Source organism: Echiichthys vipera (assembly GCF_963691815.1).
Source record: "Echiichthys vipera genome assembly, chromosome: 5".
Taxonomy (NCBI): Eukaryota; Metazoa; Chordata; class Actinopteri; order Perciformes; family Trachinidae; genus Echiichthys; species Echiichthys vipera.
Genome location: NC_139830.1, coordinates 33,989,839 through 34,011,281, shown reverse-complemented (window position 1 = coordinate 34,011,281; position 21,443 = coordinate 33,989,839). Strand labels below are relative to the sequence as shown.

General features: G+C 40.2%; 2 protein-coding genes across 3 annotated transcripts in view; one reads left to right on the top strand and one right to left on the bottom strand.

Moving 5' to 3' along the window:
• appbp2 (amyloid beta precursor protein (cytoplasmic tail) binding protein 2) overlaps positions 1–10,374 on the bottom strand; it is a 45,069-nt gene extending 34,695 nt beyond the window's left edge. The window contains exons 1-2 of one of the 2 annotated variants that reach the window (XM_083913855.1): positions 10,244–10,374; positions 5,386–5,474 (exon numbers count right to left, since the gene is read on the bottom strand). In XM_083913855.1, the coding sequence (XP_083769981.1) occupies positions 5,386–5,474; positions 10,244–10,249 (95 nt within the window). In that variant the 5' untranslated portion in view covers positions 10,250–10,374. Of the gene's footprint in view, positions 1–5,385; positions 5,475–9,764; positions 10,133–10,243 lie in introns of those variants that run through there. The other variant, XM_083913854.1, reaches the window with a different exon arrangement.
• A 1,192-nt stretch (positions 10,375–11,566) lies between these two features.
• ppm1da (protein phosphatase, Mg2+/Mn2+ dependent, 1Da) lies at positions 11,567–18,963 on the top strand. The gene is made up of 6 exons (XM_083914656.1): positions 11,567–12,162; positions 13,067–13,295; positions 14,368–14,492; positions 16,496–16,677; positions 16,927–17,151; positions 18,139–18,963. The coding sequence occupies exons 1-6, from the start codon at positions 11,646–11,648 to the stop codon at positions 18,526–18,528; spliced, it is 1,668 nt and encodes a 555-aa protein (XP_083770782.1). The 5' UTR covers positions 11,567–11,645; the 3' UTR covers positions 18,529–18,963.
• Positions 18,964–21,443: the final 2,480 nt, after the last annotated feature.

The window sequence follows — 21,443 nt, the reverse complement described above, 5'->3', positions numbered from 1 at the left end:
TCACAGGAAGCCGCTGGACTTGGGGCTTATACAGGGGCTGCAGGTGAATGAGGTTGTGGTCCGATCTCCCAAGAGGAGGAAGGGCAGTGGAGCTGTAGGCCTCCTTAACATTAGCACACAGCAGGTCCAGTGTCTTGTTTTCCCTGGTGGGAAAGTCCACAAACTGCTTGAAAGTGGGCAGTGTTGCAGCCAGAGTGATGTGGTTGAAGTCCCCAGATATTGCAATGAATGCGTCTGGGTGCCGTGTCTGAAGGCCCGCGACGACGGTGTGGATGACGTCACTCGTCACTAGGTGGTGATTCAACAGAGTTGTGGAGTTGTACTTACCTCCACATATTGTGCATATTTGTCGTCATTAATCACCTTAAAGTGGTTCCATACTGCGCTCCGTTTTGCCCTCTTCATCCTGTCAATGTGCCGCTTCTGGTTTGTTTTGTTGTTGTCGTAAGAGCCCTGCTTTGCTTGTGTTCCCGCGTGTGTGTCAAGTACGTCTGGCGTCAATCACACCCTCACGTCGACTGGCAGGGAATTACGGGTTCAAAACCTAATTAATTGCAATTCATTTATGAGGTATTATCAATAGTCAGTGTGTTACCTACAGTATTTTGCATGAGCACATCAGTTTGGAGACACAGACAGGAGAAGCTGCTCTAGACGGGGGCAGCAGCTGCAGCAAAATGTACTTTAGTTACTTTAAAAAAAGCCCACCTAAAATAAACAATATCAATTGAAGTACACTTTAATAGAATATTTTCACTGCTCTACCATGCCATCAGACAGCCTTTTTCTTTGGCACTACAATTTCCAACACATAAGCAAACTGTGCTGAGCACTGTATTAGAGCAGTTTGAGTCAGACTTTCTGTGGAGTAACTATGACAGGAACAACAAAATGCCGTTCACGATGGATTCTAAGCTGCTACACTCAGTAGTCGACACCCACCAAAATATACTAATATCAGATCATGCTCCTGTCTCTTCAAGTCTCGACTTGAACCACAAGAGGTGAACATAGCTGGCATCTGGGTAATGCACTATTAAAAGATGAAGAATTTTGTACCAATCTTTCTGTTAAATAGAGCACTCTCTAGGGGCCATATAATATTGTATGAGATAGCAGAGGAAAAAAAAAAATCGAAGCAAAGATTAACTGAAATTGATGATCAATTGGACAAGCTAGAAGCTTCATATTAAACTGAATGTAAAATAGAAGTACTTACTAAATATAATTGCTCTACAGCATGAACATAATTCTATACTGTAAAAAAATGTATTAAATTACTAGACAGAGTCACACAGAGATATTTTGAGCTTGGCGACGAACCGAATATGCTATTGGCCCGTCAGCTGAGGCAAATGAAGGCTTCCAGAGCCATACATTGCATCAAATCTGAGGGAGGTACTTTGCACACAGACCCGATGAAGATCAATTAATGTTTTGAGGATTTCTATGCTAATGTTTACAGGTCACAGGGCGACTTAAGCTTTTGCTAAACTTTTTGAGAATTTAAACCTAACCAAATTAACATTGGACTTGGTTGATATGCTAGATAAAGATATCAATTTGGATAAGATCACGCAGGTTATCTCTTTCTTCCCAAATAACAAGGCACCAGGTCCAGATGGTTTTAAAAATTTGTGTCTCAGTTATCCCCTTTGCTCTTACGGATGTTCAACCATACGATGCTGACCTCTGGTTTACCGCCTACCTTATACAAAGCGAATATTTCGCTAATTCTAAAGCCAGGCTATGACCCTCAGATAGTGTCATCATATCGCCCGATTTTGTTTTTACCCATCAAAACCAAAATTCTTGGAAAAATTCTGGCCATTAGACTTAAGAAATCCATCATACATCCAGCTCAAACTGGCTTTATACCTGATCGAAATATGTATTTCAATCTGCAAAAAAACGTTTCAACATATTGTATGTCAAGCATTCAGGAGAGGCAGTCATTTTACTTAATGCACAGCACGGGTTCAATCAAGTAGAGTGGCCTTGTCCGTGTTTAAAAAGTTTGGATTTGGACCCTCCTTGATAAAATAGATTGAAATAATGTATACACGACCGACTGCATCAGTTATTACTAATCAAAATATCTTCCCTACATTTTCAGTACACCGTGGGACCCCTCAAGGTTGCCGCGTCTCCCCATGTTTGTTCGTGACTATCATCAAGCCGCTCGTAGTATCAGACAGAGCTCTTTAATATCCCCCATTAACATGTTTGCCTATAAACACTATCTTTCGCTATATGCGGACAACATTCTCCTGTACATTTCCCAACCGCAAGTATCAATATCTCCTCCTCTGGCTCTCATTAACCCTCTAAGTTCAAAGGCAATTTTTTCCTCGATTTGACATACTTTTGTAAATTCCCCTTTTAAGGGTACTTGCATATAAGAAAATACCCAAGTGTTTTATATGGAAATGTTCAGAACAAACTCAGCTTTATGTAGAGTGAGGCCCAAATTTGTCCTAGAGCGATGTGTAAAGAGATTATGTGGCCCAAATGCTGAAAACTGAATTCCACTTTTTCAAATTTTTCATATCTCTTATGAAAACACGCATTTACTCGTGTGGACGTACTGTTTTTGTGCTTGAAATTAGTTTACAAAAGTCTTTAGGTTCACAGAAGTAGTGTAATAAATGAATAAAATAGTAGATAAATGTAAAATGAATGTCTGTATTGGGATTTTGTCAATATTGCGTTTTGAGAAAAAAGTGTCGTCTCTCACCATTTTCACCATGAGATGAAATGGGACTTCATACTACATATCTAGGTTCATGGGATGTGTGCAAATTAAGAAAAATAGCATTACAACTGTTTCTCTTCCAAACCAAGTATTTATTATATACAAAAAATACACAATTTACAATATTTACATAATGTGTATGTTTTTTTTCCTTCATATATTCAGCTGTGCCATGTGCTGGTGAGATGGTGATGGCTGTGGTGCAGGATGATGTGTTCCTGGTGGCAGAGAGAAAAGGATTTTATTGTTACATTCAGTATAAAAATCACATACAAATAAAGAAATGCAATTATATGACAGACAATTTCATCTGCACAGAACAGTGTGCTGAAATAGCGGCTAAACATATCCATTCATCTAGACCAAGGGTCTGAACCCTTTACTATCAAAAGAGCCATTTTCCCCCAGTTCCACCGTCAGAAACTCATGATTAGCCACCTGCAGGGAAAGGCGCTGAGCCATACACGCATATTTTAGTTTCACACTATATTTTTTAAAAATCACCTTGACCCCTGATCTAGACTATTAGTAAGTGAAGCTCACTAATCAATAATACAAAACTAAACAATTACAGAGTAATACTTTCATAATGGACAGTCAATTTTGTCAAACAAACTTCATGACTATTGATACACAGACCAATTTATGCATTGCGCACAGAAGCACACTTTGGCCAATCTGGTCACAATTATGCTTTGTTTGTGTGAAGTAAAAAACACTTACTAATCTTCAGATGGATCTCTATTGTTTCTCTTGGTTGGAGGAATCAACCCTCTGGCCCAGAAACACCGTAATCCTCGTCGCGGCTTGGCAAAATCAGTTCCAGGACGGTGCTTGTATTTTCCACTGTTGTGTTCTGCTGCCAGCGTCAGGATGCAGTAAAAAGATCAGACTAACCTGCTGATGGTAGTGGGTGGGTCTTTAGTGATTTTCTGTCTATTGGTTAGTTAGACAGAAAATGGTAACAGACACCACGGTCCAGCAACCACACACTGAGAGGCAAATTAATCTGGTCACGAGTGCTCTTTCCTGTCTTCTAATTGGCCGTGTGAGTGACCTATGTGCTTGCAGTAAAAAGGATATGGAACAGGGGAGTCTGCTGTCTCTCAATATATGGATCCCGTTTGTACACTGTATAATCGCTAAGATATTGATATAGACAGTGAGAAAACATCACTAGGAGGTGCATACTTCAAATAGACTTGATTATTATACCTTTCATTTAGAGTTATAAAACTGTTAGAATCTCTAAAAAACACCTATCAAAGCAAATGGATATGGGAGGTGTGGCTTTACCAAATTTTAGGTTATATTATTTGGCTGCGCAGTTAGCCCCTCTTTCATGGTGAAAAAGGGGCCCTCCTTCTGTGGCAAAGCCCTGCCCTGCGTTGTTGTGTACAGAAAGGATGCTTTGCAAAAAAACTTCATTATCCGCTCTCCTTAACAGTCCCACTGCTGTTAACATACTTGTTAAGACATACTTTAATGACAGGTTTGTAATTGGTAACACCATAAGAATCTGGAAGCAGATAAAACATTACATTGGAGGTTCCAAAAACCTGCTTAGACACTCCAAAATGTGAAAAACATTTTTCTTGCCAGGTCTGACTGATAGCGTTCTCCTCCTCTGGAAACAGAAAGGCATTTGCAACATAGGTGATATATATATATATATATATATATATATATATATATATATATATATATATATATAGGTGATTACATTAATGGCATTTTTGGATCATACCCTTGTTGCTAAATACAACATTCCTAAATATATAATTTTCCTTTTATTGATTCCGAATCCGAAATTATGTCTGGATGCATTTACCAAAGGTTGATATTCTGGTAGAGCTTGGGGTCCTTGAGGCAATAAACAAATTTGACCCTTTACTTTTCACTTTGTACAGTTTTCTTTAAATATGTTTAGTTTATTGTAATGACTGTTTTTGGGAGGGTTTTGTTTTTGTTTGTCCTTCTCTCTCATACACACACCCACGCACAGTTAATTTACTCTGTTCGACCACAGCAGCATTGATAGAGGCGTCTACTGTGAGCTAGCTGTATTAGCTGAATTGAAGAGTGTGAACCAAAACTGAGCGTCTGTTGCTGTTGGGAACAAAGTCCCCTTTGTCAATATTCTTGATCCACTTCTGGAGAACATCTGCACGCTCAGGGAATCGATGTAGACCGAGCGGCTTCAGATGGGGGCACTCTTCATGAGGTAAAGGTTTGGGAAGTTCGCATTCAGTTTTTTACCAAAGTTGAAGTTTCCCACTGCTGTTGGAGCAGCCGAGAATTGCACAGGTTCTTCCTGACTTCCTAACATTGTTGTCAAAAGTAATGCTGCATAAAATGTACAGGTAAAAGTAGAAAAGTCTCACTTATGACAGCTCCCATTTAAACGCACACATACTTGAGGGAGACGCCACTGCAGTAATGGTGGCGCCGCTAGATGGAGAAACCCAAAAACGGCTCGCCGGATTAGTCTATAGTTTTCAGCACATAGAGCATAAACTCTTCTGATAAGTTTGTGTAGGGGACCAATCTCCAAAACCATTTTGACAACTGATGGGTCAATGTGGATGGTTTGAGGTTTCAGGCACAGCTTAGTCTCATTATATTCTTACCTTTTGTCTGAAGCCCGCAGTACTTTAGCAAACACCTCCAGCTCACAGAACTCTCCCCCCAGCTGGCAGAGCCGGCCCTGCTGATAAAGCTGAGAGACACAAAGGGAAGGATGAGGTGAGCATGGAGACTCACCGACAATAAAACAGATGTGAATTCTTCCATTAGGAGCACAATGATGAGTCTATAGGAAATAACAGAGGGTACAGAAATCCAAATGTTGCCTTTTGTTAAAAAAGGAAATCAATTATGCTGGAGACCCGTCTAATTTTCTGGATGATGAAAATGGTAAACATTAGACATGGCAAACTTTTACTTACTTTTGTGATGGTCATTTAAACTGCCAATGACGAGCGTATCTGGGAGGGTGAACCATCTGCTAGTACTATTTTTTGTTTTTGTCCTGTGTTATTAGTAAATAGTTAATTTTTCATTTTGTATAGACGTATCACATGCCACTATTGTCTTGAGGATGTGTTGTCACTTACTGCTCCTTTAGAGCTGGATAATTACTTTTTCAACCTTTCAGTAGCAACACGTTACAATGATATGATCATAACATGTTATCCTTGACAAATTGATGTTGTTCAAATGAGGTCTGCTGTAAAAGCTGGAAAATCAGAGTTCAATGTTCACAGGTAAGGCTAGCATAGCAAAGAGCCAGGCTTGCACTGTGCTGCACCTCTGAATGTTGCGGTGCTCAGCAGACATTCAACTACACATTCTCACACTTGATACTGTCAAAAATCAAATAAAGGCTTCTAATCCAAACAATACACAACTGGACATGTTCCAGCAGGAATGAAATCCAAAACTAGGGGGAAATTAACAACTTAACCAACCATGATTAGAGTTTTATATGCCATTAGCATGGAAAATGTAGACACTGCAGTAGCTAGCTAGTCATATAAAGAAATCTGACACAGATTGACAGACTGAGACTGAGATTGAGATTGAATTGACTGAGATTTATCCACTCTCGGACCCAGTTTCAGAAGATAGCTTTTCAGACTCTCAAAATGTTACATCCATCTGGATAATGGGCCAAAAACACATCTTGGAGTGGACGGCCCCTTAGTTTTTTCTATCCCTGCCATTTACAGACCCATTTCACTGTGGAGAAATTAGATGACAGGGTATCTGCAGGTTGCAGCAGGTCAAATGTAAGACTTTTTAAGACCTTGTTAATGCCACATTTAATATAACTCAAGACCGTAAACAGTATAAATATAGGCGATGGGTGGGGGATCCTGCTGTATTGCATGTGTGTCAATCAATGAGACTCGTTGAAATTTATGTTTTGTCTGTTCATTAATAAAAAAGACTTGTTGATGCTGCAGATTAGCTCGCTTCAGATGAAAGGTGCTAGTACAAAACAAGTTATATAGGCAGTCTTATCCTTTCGAGAAGTAAACGTGCTCGCAATTTGTGAGTTGGGAACATCAATCGTAAGAGAACTCCTATCCCCTCATTGGAGTTGTAAGCTTGGAGCTTGACCACTGTGTTTAAAATCCACAAAACCTCCGATTTCAGTGTTGGTCTCGCACCAAATGCTACTCTCAGGTCTCAGGTGCTAGCAGCGCAGACCACTGTAAAATGTCTGGCGCTTGTTTATGGCTCCTGGCAGCAGTTTTGTGCTTTTGGCACTGCGTGGTGCCCCATACATACTCCCCCATGGTCCTGAGCTTGAGGGTCGTTTTGCACAGAATGCATCTGGCCGGGTCTCGGTTGGCAACAGACATAAGACAACTTCAAAAACCAACGTAGTCCAGCCAACTCTCAATAAATTTGCACTTACTTATTGTCGCAAACTAGCTAGCAAGAATGCAGATAACCATTTATATCAGCAACTAGTAAGAAAGTAGCCTCTTTACATCTCCTTCTTGAAAATTGAGAAAAAAGAAAAGTATATATGCCATTAAATACTTCTGCCCGACATATTTAAGACCACCATGTAGCATTTCTAATGAATTTAAAATATTTTAAGGCCTTAATTTGAGATACATGAATTTAAGACTTTAAGACGTTATAAGGATGCAAGGACACCCTGGATGAGGAGGGAGCAGGTACCAGTGGCCCCACAGCTGCAATAGAACAGCCTTGTGACCAAAAAGACAAAGGTTTACGGAGCTGAGCTGGAACAACCTCCTCCAAAAAAAGACTGCATTGGAAGTATCCCTTAACCAGCAGCAGCACTATCCATCAGTCAGTGCGGTCAATAGTACAATACTTATTTAATTATTGTTTTTTTTCCCACGTTGTTTTCTGAGCCGTTGCTTTCTGGTTTATTCTATTTCCAGGTCAAAAGCCACTGCCACAGATTGGGGAGCATGCGCAGACAAGAAACACGATAGTAAGCCCAGAACGATGTTTACATGCGCGGGTAATCAGGGAACTGAAGGAGTTATCTAGGTGTGTTAACCCGCGTATGAGAACTCCCAATTTTTACCGGGGGTATGCGGTTTACAAAACCTGGGTATGCCCTTAACCCGAATATAATCGGGTGTTTAAACTGCATGTAAACACACTGATTGGGTTAAGTACATAACACTCCATGACACTGTGGGAGCCTTAAGCAGCTCCTTCAGCCACAGACTGCTGCATCCGAGATGCAAAAAAGAACGCTTCCGCAGGTCGTTCATCCCGACCGCAGTCAGACTGCACAATAATAAGTTGTAATGATTGTTATGTTTATTTTGTCAATCCACCCATGTGCAATTACACTTCCACATCATCACAAGTCACTTTTGTAATGCATATTTGTAACATCTGTACTTAGTATTTCCATCCACTGTAGTTTTTCCACTTCATATTTATGACACATAGTGTAAATTGTTGTATATTGTATATAGTATATTTTCTATTCTTATTTTTTATTTTTATCTTCTATTTTATTTTTAATTATCTTTGTTTACCTTATGTAAACTGAGGGTCTGTGCTGTCTGTGTGTGTGTAAGCTACTGCTCACGTGAATTTCCCCGCTGTGGGATCAATAAAGTCTATTCTATTCTATTCTATAAGTGAAACATCCATGTCCCTCACAAGCTGTGCACTCAAGTGATGGAAAAAAAATGCTCAGCTGTATCCACTGCTTTCCACCCTAGCAAAAGCATACCTCTGCATACCAGCCACCTCTAGTGAAAGGTTTTTTTCAACAGCTGGGGACAGTGTAAATGTCCAGAGATCTCAGCTTTTCCCTAAAATGTAGATATGCTGATATTCTTTAAAAAAAATGTACATGCTAGGACTATTTACTCTAGATTTGTTACATTCATTGCTGAGATGACCTGTGCTCTTGTTCAACACATTTCATTGTACCATTGACTCTGTGTTAACTAACTAGGCTAGGAACTTGTTCTTATTGTTTATTTAAGATATTTTATTTATTTGTATTATTTAAATTTAGGATTATTTCTCAAATGCAATTGAGTTATTTAAGACAAAATATATTTTCAGTTTCACTTTAACAAAAGGTAAGAAAATATGCACTGTTTTGCAAAGCTTATACCCTACCTCTGAAATAAAAAAGAAAAATCATATTTGTAGATTTGTCAGAGAAATTAAGGGATCTTCTTCAATCTAATGAAAAAACGCTAAGAAAATCGTATTGTGAACCCAACGGCGGGATTTGTATTGAATTGTTAGTTCAATGTTTTGTTACATCCCTAGGCGCCAGTAGACCTATACATCATAAATGAACATATTACGAGCGTTTATAGGCCGGTATAGTGATCATGTGGTTAAAGAAACACATGCCACATCTCAATACTATGGTCTTTATTATGACTAGAAATCCGCACTGATTTGGCATCTAATTTCAACATGGCATTTAATTAAATGTCATAGGGATCAAAATGTTTATTTTCCCCAATGCTATAATTTAGTGCCGTTTTGCGTTGGTTGTTGTCTACGAGCGCGTAGACAACAACTTAAGCTCATATATGTCGTAACAAGGATGTTTGATAATGAGAAAGGCTAATGTAACTTCAAGTCAAAACAGACAACAAATCCACCAAAACGTGACAACCTGGCTACAGACCGTGGAACACGGTCACTGATGTAATCAACATCAGGATCAATGCCATTCATAGCTTCATTGTCAACAAACGTTCATTTACGTTATACATACACATAGCCTAGCTTGCTATCTTGTATTTAAGAATATGTAAGGTGGTGTCAGCTAACGGTAAGTGAGCTAGACCCCCCCCCCCTTTAAAAAAGCAAAAAACAATTGTCTTCTAAAAAAAAAATCTAATTTAAGGTTATCGTAAAGTTACGTTAGCTGACGTTAGCAGAAATGTTAGCGGCTGACTATACAAACTAATGCAGTCTGGTGGCTGTCAGATATACCCGAAGCTCTTGACTGGTTATCTTAACGTACCTTATAATAGACATCGAACTGTATATTTTCTGGGAGCGATCGTATGTCCCTTCTTGACCGACTGTAGTTGTCCACCACAGCCGAGATAGCTGTGTTGTACAGTGATTCTGGGATCCATTCGAGCTCCACCGCAGCCATGTTGTTTTCCCTCTCCAAAAAAAACCCGAGCAGCTACAGCCCTCCACAACTCTCCCTACATTCAATACCTTACTGCGAATAAAGCACTTCCTCCGCGGGTCCTCATATATCATCCATTGGCTACAAATAAATGTATTGTAGCCGATATACCGCTACAATTCTAAAACCGCTGTTTAATGATCATCTTTCTCCGTCATCTCCAGTTATTCGTCGACCCTACAGCAGTTCCGTGCCCCCGTGCCGACGCAAATAGTGGCGTTGACGCAATGACGTAATCGTGAAGCAGATGCAAAAAGGCCTTTTATACTCTATACTATATATACTTTATACTTTATACTCACAGTCATTTTTGTAAGATTTAGTAGGATTGTGCACGATGAAAACAAACATAAACATACAAGGAGAAAGGCATACAAAATAAAACCATTTTCAGTTTTTCTTTGAGGTTCAGCGTTACTTAATTTGAATGTATGACTTGATATAAATTGTTCACTTAGCCCATTTTGTTTCTTAAACTTGTAAGTTCCCTTCAGGACATTCGTGTGGGCTAATTTAATAGGCTATGGGGAGGGTAAGACCAAAAGTATGATAGGCTACAGGTTAACCGATGCTGCCTTCACGGGCTATGGAAAAAAAGGTCTTTCCCACTTGTAAACTGAAAATTACCAGTGCGTTGTGTTCAAGTGTGTTTGTTGCCGTAGTTAAATAACACATGGCGGACCCACAAATCCTGATCTGTTACGTGGGGAAAACCATTTTAAACTGCCTAATTCATCAGCTACAGCAAAAGAGGACTTATAAAAACACAAACGGTAAAAAAAATACTGTATTTTTTAGAGATCATGAATAGAAGGACACAAGAGATAGCTAATATTTCTGTTTTAGCTACATTCGCTTGGTCTGCCCTTATCTGAACCACATAATCTTCCCTACCAGCTCAAAAACAGTGTTGTTGTTGTTGTTGTTGTCGTCATAAAGTAGATTCTTGCATTTACCAATTTTCCATAGGACGCGAAGGCTCCATAAGAATATATTATACTAATGTACATTTTCTTTTCATAAAAAGCACATTAACTCTCTTACCTTTGCTCTGTTATTTTATCGAACAAATAAAAAATGTAAATCCAACATGATTCTGTAATTTATACTGAGTTATTAGTATGCAATTGTTTCAATTTTAGCCAGAGACAAATAAAACATGATGCAATACATCACCTGCTTTCTTTCAAACCATCGTTTTCCAAAATATGAGGAATATCTTTTATGGTAGTATTCAAATTAATGCTGTTATGAATACATTTAAAAAATACATTATCTACGACTTTGTTAAACATGTAGACTGCACTTGAGTTCTTAATAAAATGTGAAAATATTCAATATATTTCACATTAAATTCACACGTGATATATCGTGATATACTATCGTTATTGAGATAGGAAATTATCTAGACCGGGAGAGAGATTCTGGCAATTTCGATATGACACATTTGTGCTGCACATTTCCAGTATCCCCGACCAGCCGTTTGGGGTCGGGGACCAGCCTCTAGGGGGCAGCAGCTGCATTGACGCTGCCCTACGTCCACTTGCTAGAAGAAGACAAATGTTGACGTCATCGCGCTTGAGCACGCCTAATACGCTCGAACATAAACAAAGGCAGGACGCTTCACCGCAATAAACTCTACTCTCCCGGTATTTTATATGCTAACAGTACCGGGCAATTGGAAAGAGACCTATTTCTGGAGCCATGGACAACGCATTATTGATGCGTGTGAGTGTGTTTACCGACCAAGGGGGCAGGAAATACATGGAAGATGTCACCGAGGTCATAGTAGAGCCGGAGCCGGGAGAAGATGCGCCTATCTCGGTTGAGCCACAAGAAAACAGTGGGGGACATTGTACGGTCAATTCTTTGGCTGCGGACACGCATCCAAGCCGGGCTGGTGAAACTGTTGTGTCTCCGCAGGTTCCAGATGCATCGTGTGAACCTGTGCCAACGGGAGAACGAGCGGAAACATCTATACCGGGAGGTCAGAGCCCGCTGCGAGCTCAGCCTAGCCCCGCCAGTCCTTCCCGCCGCTCTGTAGCGTTCTTCGCTGTGTTTGACGGGCATGGGGGTCGCGAGGCGGCGCAGTTTGCAAGAGAGTATTTGTGGGAGTTCATGAAGAAGCAGCGGGGGTTCTGGTCAGACTGTGACCGGGAGGTCTGCTCTGCCATACGAAAAGGATTTGTAGCCTGCCACCACGCTATGTGGAAAAAGCTACGTAAGTTTGCCATCACCCAACCATGCCATAACACGTTATTAGCTGTCCATAGGCGGTCTTTCCCGGTTTGAGTAGCTTAAACATCACGTTTAAACTGCTCAACAACACCGTGGTCTGGCGTCACATCCCAACACTTGCACTTGTTCGGAGACGGTGAAGCCGAATTTACCAGAAGGTACTATGGACTCAGAAGAGTCATTCTCTTTTGGCTGAGGAGTTAGCTTGTAATATAACGTTAGCTACATTAAAAAAAAAAAAACAACCAAATCAATTAGCACTTTCTTTAGTCTTACTTATGCTTTTAAATATGAAATGATTTATGGGCTAACGGTTTTAGCAACCAAGGGCAACAAAGCTAACGAAGTTAGCGGTAGCCACCGGGTTCACTCCAAACAAAGACAACCAGTTACCAATTCAGAGATCTGGTCGTCATTTATGCTATTGTTCTGTGGGACTCATGTTTATGTTTTGCATATCTTGTTACTATTACATAATTCATTATTACCCATGACAAAACCTATTGAATCGCGAATTAGCCAGCGTGTCTCGTACAGATCCAGAACATATCTGCCAAGATATGTCTGGGCATGTCAGCTGTTTCACAGCTGCTCACACAGTGTCTACACACGCGTCTGACGCTGATTGCGTTGGAAAGACTTGCCCCTGAACAGACTGCGTTCAATAAACTAATCTAAAGGTCACCGTGTTGTCACAAGGCTCAATACATCAATTCATCTTTGATGGAGATTAGAAATGGATAAACAGTGGGTTTTGGGAGCATTTAGTTTCTGTGCTGTTAAATCAGTAACACAGCAATACGGTGCAGGTACTTTTGCAGTAATTTATATGCATAACATGTTAGAGCTCAGTAAATATATTAATTTGCTCTCTTTAATCTTTTTAGCGGAATGGCCAAAGACACTCACAGGCCTTCCGAGCACATCAGGCACCACAGCCAGCGTAGTGGTCATCCGAGGAAACCGCATGTATGTGGCCCACGTTGGGGACTCTGCAGTGGTTCTTGGGGTTCAGGATGACCCCTCAGTACCGTACATCAGAGCTGTGGAAGTCACACAAGACCACAAACCTGAGCTACCCAGAGAGAGGGAGCGTATTGAAGGTCTGGGAGGGAGGTAAGGCGTATACCACAAAACACCCTGCCTCATGTTTAAAAATACATGTAACTTTAATTGTTGTCTCTGACAAAGTGTTCTTCCTGCATTGAAAAGAGTATTTGTTCCACCTGGCCAGCACATCATGCCTCAGAAAAATGCATAAATGAGAGAACTTCTCAGCTGGACAATCCTGTCAAAACTTGAAATGATTTAGCTGCCACAGTGGTCCTCATTAAATCAAACTAATGATAATTTTCCATTAAATTGATGTTGTAAGTAAACAAACTGATAGAGATGGTTGAAATTCTGGGTGATTGTGAGGATATTCCTTGGACCAAGACAAATGCTAGTTTAGTAACAGCTTATTCATTATCACAACCGTCACGATAACAAATAAGCAATTGTAACCAAACGTCTCTTTTTTCACAATAGCTGATTGAAATTGTATATATAAGAAATAATGTTCTCTGTAATGTCTGGCATGTCATAAAACTTTACAGGTGTGTAATTGAAATCAGAATAAAGTCATAGTTCAAAACTGTGTTTGGTCTGAGCAAGGGTTCCGGAAGGAGGACGATGGGAAGAAGGAAACGGGCCATTGAACCCCCCCCCATCTCCTTTCACGCCCCTGTTCAGATTTGGTGTAATCCCATCTCTACTTCTGTTTTTTTCTGCTTCCCTGTCCATTTTCCTGCATTAATCATATTAAGATGTATTAAAACTGAAGAATGTTTTTTCCATATTTTGTATTAGTCAATTGTCAATTTGCACAACATCAAAAATGTCTTGGGGTGAGTTGCACCAACCAGAATTGATTTTTCTTCAGGATTAACTATAAAGTTGAACCAACGCCTCTCTAAAACAATTTCAACCAAAATTGAACATTGTAACCTTCATGAAGGCAGGATTTACTGTAGGTATGATGTATTAAACTGCATCAGCTTTAGCTGTGTGTACGTAATAAACTGGCAGTTTAGTGTAATCCTTGCTGTTGCAGCCTGCCCAAAACTGGCTTTCTGAAATGTGTGGATACTTTGTCTGAAGCCAGTGACAGCCTCTCTCTTCTCTCCCCTCTTCTATCTGCTAACAGTGTTATCAAGAAATCTGGAGTGAACCGGGTTGTCTGGAAGAGGCCAAGGCTGAGTCACAATGGCCCAGTCCGTCGGAGCACTGTCATTGACCAGATACCATTCTTGGCAGTAGCCCGAGCTCTAGGTAGGAGAAGTAACCATCACAGTTATATCAGCAAATAACCTCTTCCAAGACACTAATGTAATGTATTCCAAATACTTTTGGATTACTTTTCGCTTACTTCAAAATGCTCTAGATGAACGTGTTTATCTGGGACACTGATTTTAGTTCACACTTGCATTAGAGAATGCAATGTTCTTCCTGTCTTCAGAGAAAAGGTTATGCAAAATACAAATGTGGTACATTTTGTCCTGCAACTGATACTATTTAAAGAAAAATGGTATCCAAGAGTCCACGTTCTTCAATTTGGTTTACCTTCATTCATTTCCACAGCTCAGAAATTAGGGAACAAGGACGGTTGTAACATGTTTAAAATAAACATAAATAATCACTTAAATACTCCAAATGAAAAAGAAAATGTAGCAGTCACATTATTATGACCATTCATTTCTTTTCTTTTTTCAAATAATTATCTTTTATTCACATTACATGATGCAAGTTAGTTTAGTGACAACGATATAATGACATCTTTTTTAATGGGTGGAACACACATCATCAAATGTTATAAAATCTATTTATCATGGGTGTGAGGTGGACATCCTCAACAATAAACATAAAAGAGAAAAGCCTTCCCCCCAACAAGGAGATAAAACCCAGCTCTCTGTCTGTTTTTCTCATTCTGATATCTGGCATCCTGCAGTCAAACACATTACAGGTGACTAACCAGCAGCTACTGCTCATTACATTTAACAATAATATTTTTATATCCATCCATCCATCCATCCATACATACATCCATCCATACATAAATATGTTTATCTAGCATCTATCCCTCCATTCATCCATATATCTACCTATATCTATCTATCTATCCATTCATCCAAGCCTTCCGGATTGACAGGGTGTTACAACAGTCCCTGGACCTTCAGCCATGTTTTGACCTCATGTGGCCTAGCTTAACTGCTACTTTGGCAGATGTTAGACATTTTTATTTCTAGCTTAGAAAACAGTGATTCTAAAAATATATGTTTCTGTATATTTTTATGATATTTAATATCAGGACAGTATCCAAAAACACACTTTTTGTTGATAACCTACAGTGTGAGATCCTGATGTGGCTCCTTTTCATAGCAAGGATGAGTGATGTCACTGTAGCTTGTTTTCTGATTGGAGCAATCTAAGGTGTTACAACCGTCCCCTGTTACACTGGTCTCCCCTACTACCAAATGTAATTTTCAAAGGTGGCAGTAATGTAGTGCACACTTATACAATCATATCTGCCAGAGTAGGTATGAGATGTGGCCTGAAAATCATTGGTATGATGTTTGTGAATGTGACGAGAGAGTCTGACCACAGCTGCTGCTGTTTGAGAAGGGAAACAGGGAAACCACAGGAGGGTAACACCAGCTCACACTGATTACAGTACCGGGGCAGATGCAAGTCTGAGGCTGCGGTCGGATTTGCTGCTTGACTCATAAGTGCGGACCGGAGAAGTAGATCTGTTCCTGTCCGGAGCAGTTAGCTTTACAGGGGGCGGTTGCAGTTTATGCACACACACAAACACACGCACACACACACACACACACACCACCTCTGTAGCGGCTCGCTTCAACGGTCCTACCTGCATGGTGCAGTAAAGTTATCTGTAACGTCATCTTTTTTAAGAAAATAACTGTATTCTGAATACACCAATTTAAACTGCAACTATAACGGAATACAGTTAGTCATATTTTGTATTTTAAAGGCGTAACGCCTTTACAAGTAATCCGTTACTCCCCATATACTCCCCATATAACTTTGTAAGTATACGTTTGGCGAAACCCTTTAAACTCTCTCAATCTCTGATAATTTATATATACAGTATATATATATATATATATATATATATATATATACTGTATATATATAAGTTATCAGAGATTGAGAGAGTTTAAAGGGTTTCGCCAAACTCAGACTCATCATGGAGAGTGTTTGTTAAGACCAGTGGTGCTTTCATCCAAGTTTCTCTTCTCTGCATACTGCAACAGGTGATCTGTGGAGCTATGACTTCTACAGTGGAGAGTTTGTGGTTTCTCCAGAGCCAGACACTAGTGTGGTGACCCTTGACCTCAGAAAACACCGCTACATCATCCTGGGCAGTGATGGTCTGTGGAACATGGTGCCACCTCAAGAGGCTGTCTCCATGTGTCAGAACAACGATGAGGAAATGGTGAGTGGAGAGCTACATCAGCAAAGACTTGTTTCTGTAAAGCGTAGGTTACTATTTAGCTGTTATCATTTTTGGATCATTATAGATGGATGCCTTCCTTTCCTACATGCCTGGATTGTGATCTGTTGTTGACTAAAGGCTAGAAAACTATAATTGGTGATGATCAAAAGGATATTTGAATAATAATCGAACAGTAATGCCCACCTCATATCAGACCATGTCAGTGTAAAAACCTCCTCCATGCTGCAGACACCATGTGGGGTATCAAGTGCCCGGCAGCTGGTCAGTCATGCTCTGCTGCGGTGGCGCCAGCGCATGTTGCGTGCGGACAACACCAGTGCCATTGTAATTGCCCTACAGGAGCCTGGGATCCCCCAGGACATGCTGCACCATGAGGAGGTGCTGCTGGACCTAGCCAAGGTGTCACAGTGTCCTCCCACCTCCATATCCCGTGCTGACACTCCTCTGCTTCAGGTGAGGGCAGGATGACAACAAATGCACTGAAAAAACACAATGTCACTATGAATATGTTTACATTACAAGCAAATGTGGGGTTTTATGCCCTCATGTGACACAGATGTGGCACAGAGTAATGTATACACAAAAATCTGTTTTCCCCCCCAATCAGTTCTGGGTCATTTTCATACGTGGTCCTAAATCAAATGGATATCCGATCACTGCGACAGCTGCGAAAATTAATGTGTTTTTCACATGCCCATTCCACCATACTTTCATGCTTCATTTATTACAGAAAATGTGCAGAATAAAGTTGTCACTCATCAGGAGACAGCAGTGTGCTTTCACATTACACTGTAACATTTCACTCATTAAGCAGGTGACTAACTAGTTAGTTAATAAGCTTGCTTATTCCATAGTGAGTTAATGGTACACTCGTTACGGAAAATGAGGCAAACTGTAGGCTCTCGGCTACTGGAAGCACCGGTCCCTTGCATGGCCAGTTTCAGTTTAAGTGTATTCTATATTAAGAATATTTCCACAGCTTTACCTTGCCGTCAGACAGCCCGTTCCGACAGGAAAATTAAGCGGTTATATCACTTTCTTTGAAGCCACCAAATTCCTTTAATAAAAACAGTCATTTTATCTTGCAGAAGATAGGTATTGCTGGTTTAAAGTTACCGCTGTCTAAATATAGTCCCCATCCCTCACATTACATTGATTAGCTTCTGTCTTGTAATTTCCAAGCTTGCCACAGCTAAAGTTAACTCAGCTAGTGCTAGTGTTCACATTTTTGATAAACTTATTGATAAGTCTGCATTACTGCTTTTTGCTTTTGATTTTTGAGTGGGTGTTTCAATTTTAAAGACTTGGAAAAGAACACAGATGGAGTCGGCCTTTAAGTAGACAATTGTCTTGTGGTATTGTGAGTTTTGAAGAGCTCAAAAAATGTATCTACATTTATGAGTGCTGTCCTCACTGTTTTTTTAACATGGTCTCCTGCAGCGGCCTCTAGAGGAAGACTCTCCGACTGCCATGTGTGAGCTCCTCCCTGCCTTGGAGCGAAGGGACGGACTGTCAGGAAGCAACAGCCTGTATCACATGAATTTGTCTGACCCGTTCACCCTGACTCCATTGTGTCCAAACAGTAGTGCTGAGATGCCCAGTCAGTCAAGTCCCACTGACAGGACAGTTAGCTTCAGGACACCCAACAAAAAACGAACTATTGACGAATCATCATCGCCATCATCGGGCCAGTCGGCTATGAAAACCAGACGCAGGACTACAAACAGGCAGCCGCTGGTCCAACACAATGCAGAAAAAAACCAGAAGGACACCGATAGTGTCTCCCTACTTCTCCAGCAGTATAACAAGACCACAGTGTGTGTGTGCTGACACGTGCTGCCTCCCACTGGCAATCTTGTCCCCAGTGGCATTTCTGTTCCTTGTGTTTGCAGTTGTCCTGCACATTCTCACAGTGCAAACCAGCTCTTCTGTAGAGGTTGTGGTAAGATTTATTCTCTTGCCTAGCATCAGTACAATACTCGTTTGAAAACTTAAGGAGTGCTCATTTTCAACTAAAAGGGCAGGCTGTTCATGAAATACTGATGAAATGTGTCTTACACCCACCTCTTTCTGCTAACAGGTGTAATGATAATTGTTTCAATCTGCATTTTGTAGTTGAGTACTGAGTAAGTTTAACTGTTCATTTAAAACAAATATATATTTTTTTATACATTCTTTAATTGTTCAATGATAAAACATGAACATTTAGATGAGCTCCACTACCCCTTTCATCTCCTTTCTCACTCTCTATAGACTGTTGTGTGAAGACCCTGTGTTAATACATATTTATGTATTTTATTCTCATAATTTTATTTAATCACTGGGTATTTTTCTTGAAAGATAAACTGAAGGTGCTGCTACAGTCACAAACCAGTAAGCTACTACATTGTGTATATTGATATATAAATATGTAATAAGTGTGGGTAGCTGTTTTATTTTCTTTGAGAGTATACCTGTAACAAATCTGCCCCAAATAATGGAAGTTGTTTTTAATTGCATCTTAAGAAGAAGATTTCCTTTATTCATCCCGCAATGGGGAAATTCAATTTTCACACTATATTTTCATTTTACACACACACAGGCCCGAAATACACACACATATACAGACAGGACCTATATACATGCAACTAGTGGAGAGATGTTAGAGCGAGGAGGCTGCCAGTGACCGGCGCCCGAGCAGTTGGGGGTTCGGTGCCTTGCTCAACAGCACCTCGGCAGTGCCCAGGAGATGAATTGGCACCTCTCCAGCCACCAGTCCACGCTCCATTCATGGTCCACACAGGGACTTGAACCAGCCAAGTCACCTATGGACTGAGCTACTGCCGCCCCTTAAGGAATACATCCACTCTTTTAAACTGTTATTTGTAATGGAGCATTATTGTCATCATCACTAACCCTGAGCCACCTCCACCAATTGTGTCATCATCGGGTGGTGATTTTCGATGTTTCTGAGAATGCCTTTCAGCAGTCCTGTGCAGTGCTAAAGCTTGTGCAGAAGTATGTATGTCTGTCTCTACAGTGATGGATATCTCCCTCTATGTTTGCTATGCCCAGGTGGCTGTAAAATGGAGACTTCCTGATGTTTACAATCAATCTTTTTGATTATTTTGTGTTGCTGGACTTCCATTGTGGCTGCACTGATGTCACATTGTCTGTTTGACCATACATCTGTGGGAACAGAAAAATGCTCCATCTCAAGCATGTTGCTCTGTACAGACAGTGTTGTCACACATCACTGGTCAATTCTGCTACCTTATTTTATCTTGTTTGCAACAAGGAAACCACTGTTGTGTCTGAATTGGAGGCTCTCCATGCTGCAGCATAGTTACTGATGTATACACTACACACATTCATTTGGGAGTAATACACAGTGGATGGACTTTCTAAGAGTATATTTTTGCACTATTAAAGTGATCTGAATTATCTTTGATAAATGATACAACTAGGAATGAATGACATAATCAGCAAATATAGGATATTTGAGGTGAAAGCAAATCATTTTAACTTGAATAAGTAGAAGTGAATATTTACATGGATGTGTCCCTTTAGCATCTGTTTTGTTATACTACAGAGTTTGTGATTTACATTAGAAATATCTGAGAGAATAATGACCATTACACAAATAAGACTGACGTCTAAGTCTACGTAAAACCTTGTTACATGATTTATTTACTTTGAGCTAAGTGCAGTTTCTACCATGTATTTGTAGCATTATGGATTGCTTAAAAAATATTGTACATGGAGTGATGATGTTGATATTTGACACGTTCTCTGCACTTTCTCTGCCCTGGATCCCTGTAGGAATTTGATAAACATTGTTTGATATTTCTGAGAAATCTTAGCATATTCATTGACTCTATTCAATAATGACATCCCTGATTCAGATGGCTGCAATAACAGCCTGAAGTGCATTTGTACAGTGTAAATGTGGAAAACACTTCTCTGGAAATAAGCCAATTTAAATAAAAAGCTCTCTGACGTAAAGGGATCCCTTGCTTTGCAAGTGGATAGTGACTTATTTTTTAAGTTGTTGATGCCTTGTACTTGTATTTTCTTTGAATTGATAAAAACTGTAAAACAATACAATAGTGTGCTGAGGACATCACTTTACATTTCAGTGGCATTGTTTGAATGCGCACATTTTAATGTTGCATTTTCATTCTGCCCTCTCCATGGACATCCATATCGAGAAATATGCGTTTTTTTCACCAGTGCATCTTACAAAGATGCTTCCTCTTTTTGCTTTGTAATATATGCATTTTTCATATTTGGCACACTCACGTCCCTTAGGTTTGTTTTCACCTTAATTCTGCTCCCGCCAACGTTATACACCTCAGTTACAAGTGTGTGCATAATCCTTTTTGGTTCAGTCCTGTACAGTTTCTCATCACGGCCCCGGTCCAAAGAAACACACAAACAGGAGACGGAGGTATAGACAGCATTGATGTTATAGAAGACCGTCAGTCATTTGAATAACCCAGTGGTTCTCAGCCTGTTTGTTGTCCAAGACCGTTCCATTGATACACATGCGGTCTCCTGGTAACACGAGGAACTGAAAGCACTCTTACTGACTTCCTCATAATGGACTGGTTTCTTAAACAGTCAAACTATTCACCATTTTCATGGGGACCCCTGAAACTCTCTCAAGGACCCCGGATTGGAAACCACTGGTTTAACGTCTACGGATCGCGAGATATTCTTTCCTTAACTGGCGAAGACATGTCCCGCCCGACTGTGCCTGTATT

Bases quoted from the DNA above. Each gene is read 5' to 3' on its own strand.
- ppm1da (XM_083914656.1), top strand. From the start codon at position 11,646: ATGGACAACGCATTATTGATGCGTGTGAGTGTGTTTACCGACCAAGGG. The intron at 12,163-13,066 runs GTAAGTTTGCCA...TAATCTTTTTAG, and splicing joins CGCTATGTGGAAAAAGCTAC to CGGAATGGCCAAAGACACTC. The intron at 13,296-14,367 runs GTAAGGCGTATA...ATCTGCTAACAG, and splicing joins ATTGAAGGTCTGGGAGGGAG to TGTTATCAAGAAATCTGGAG.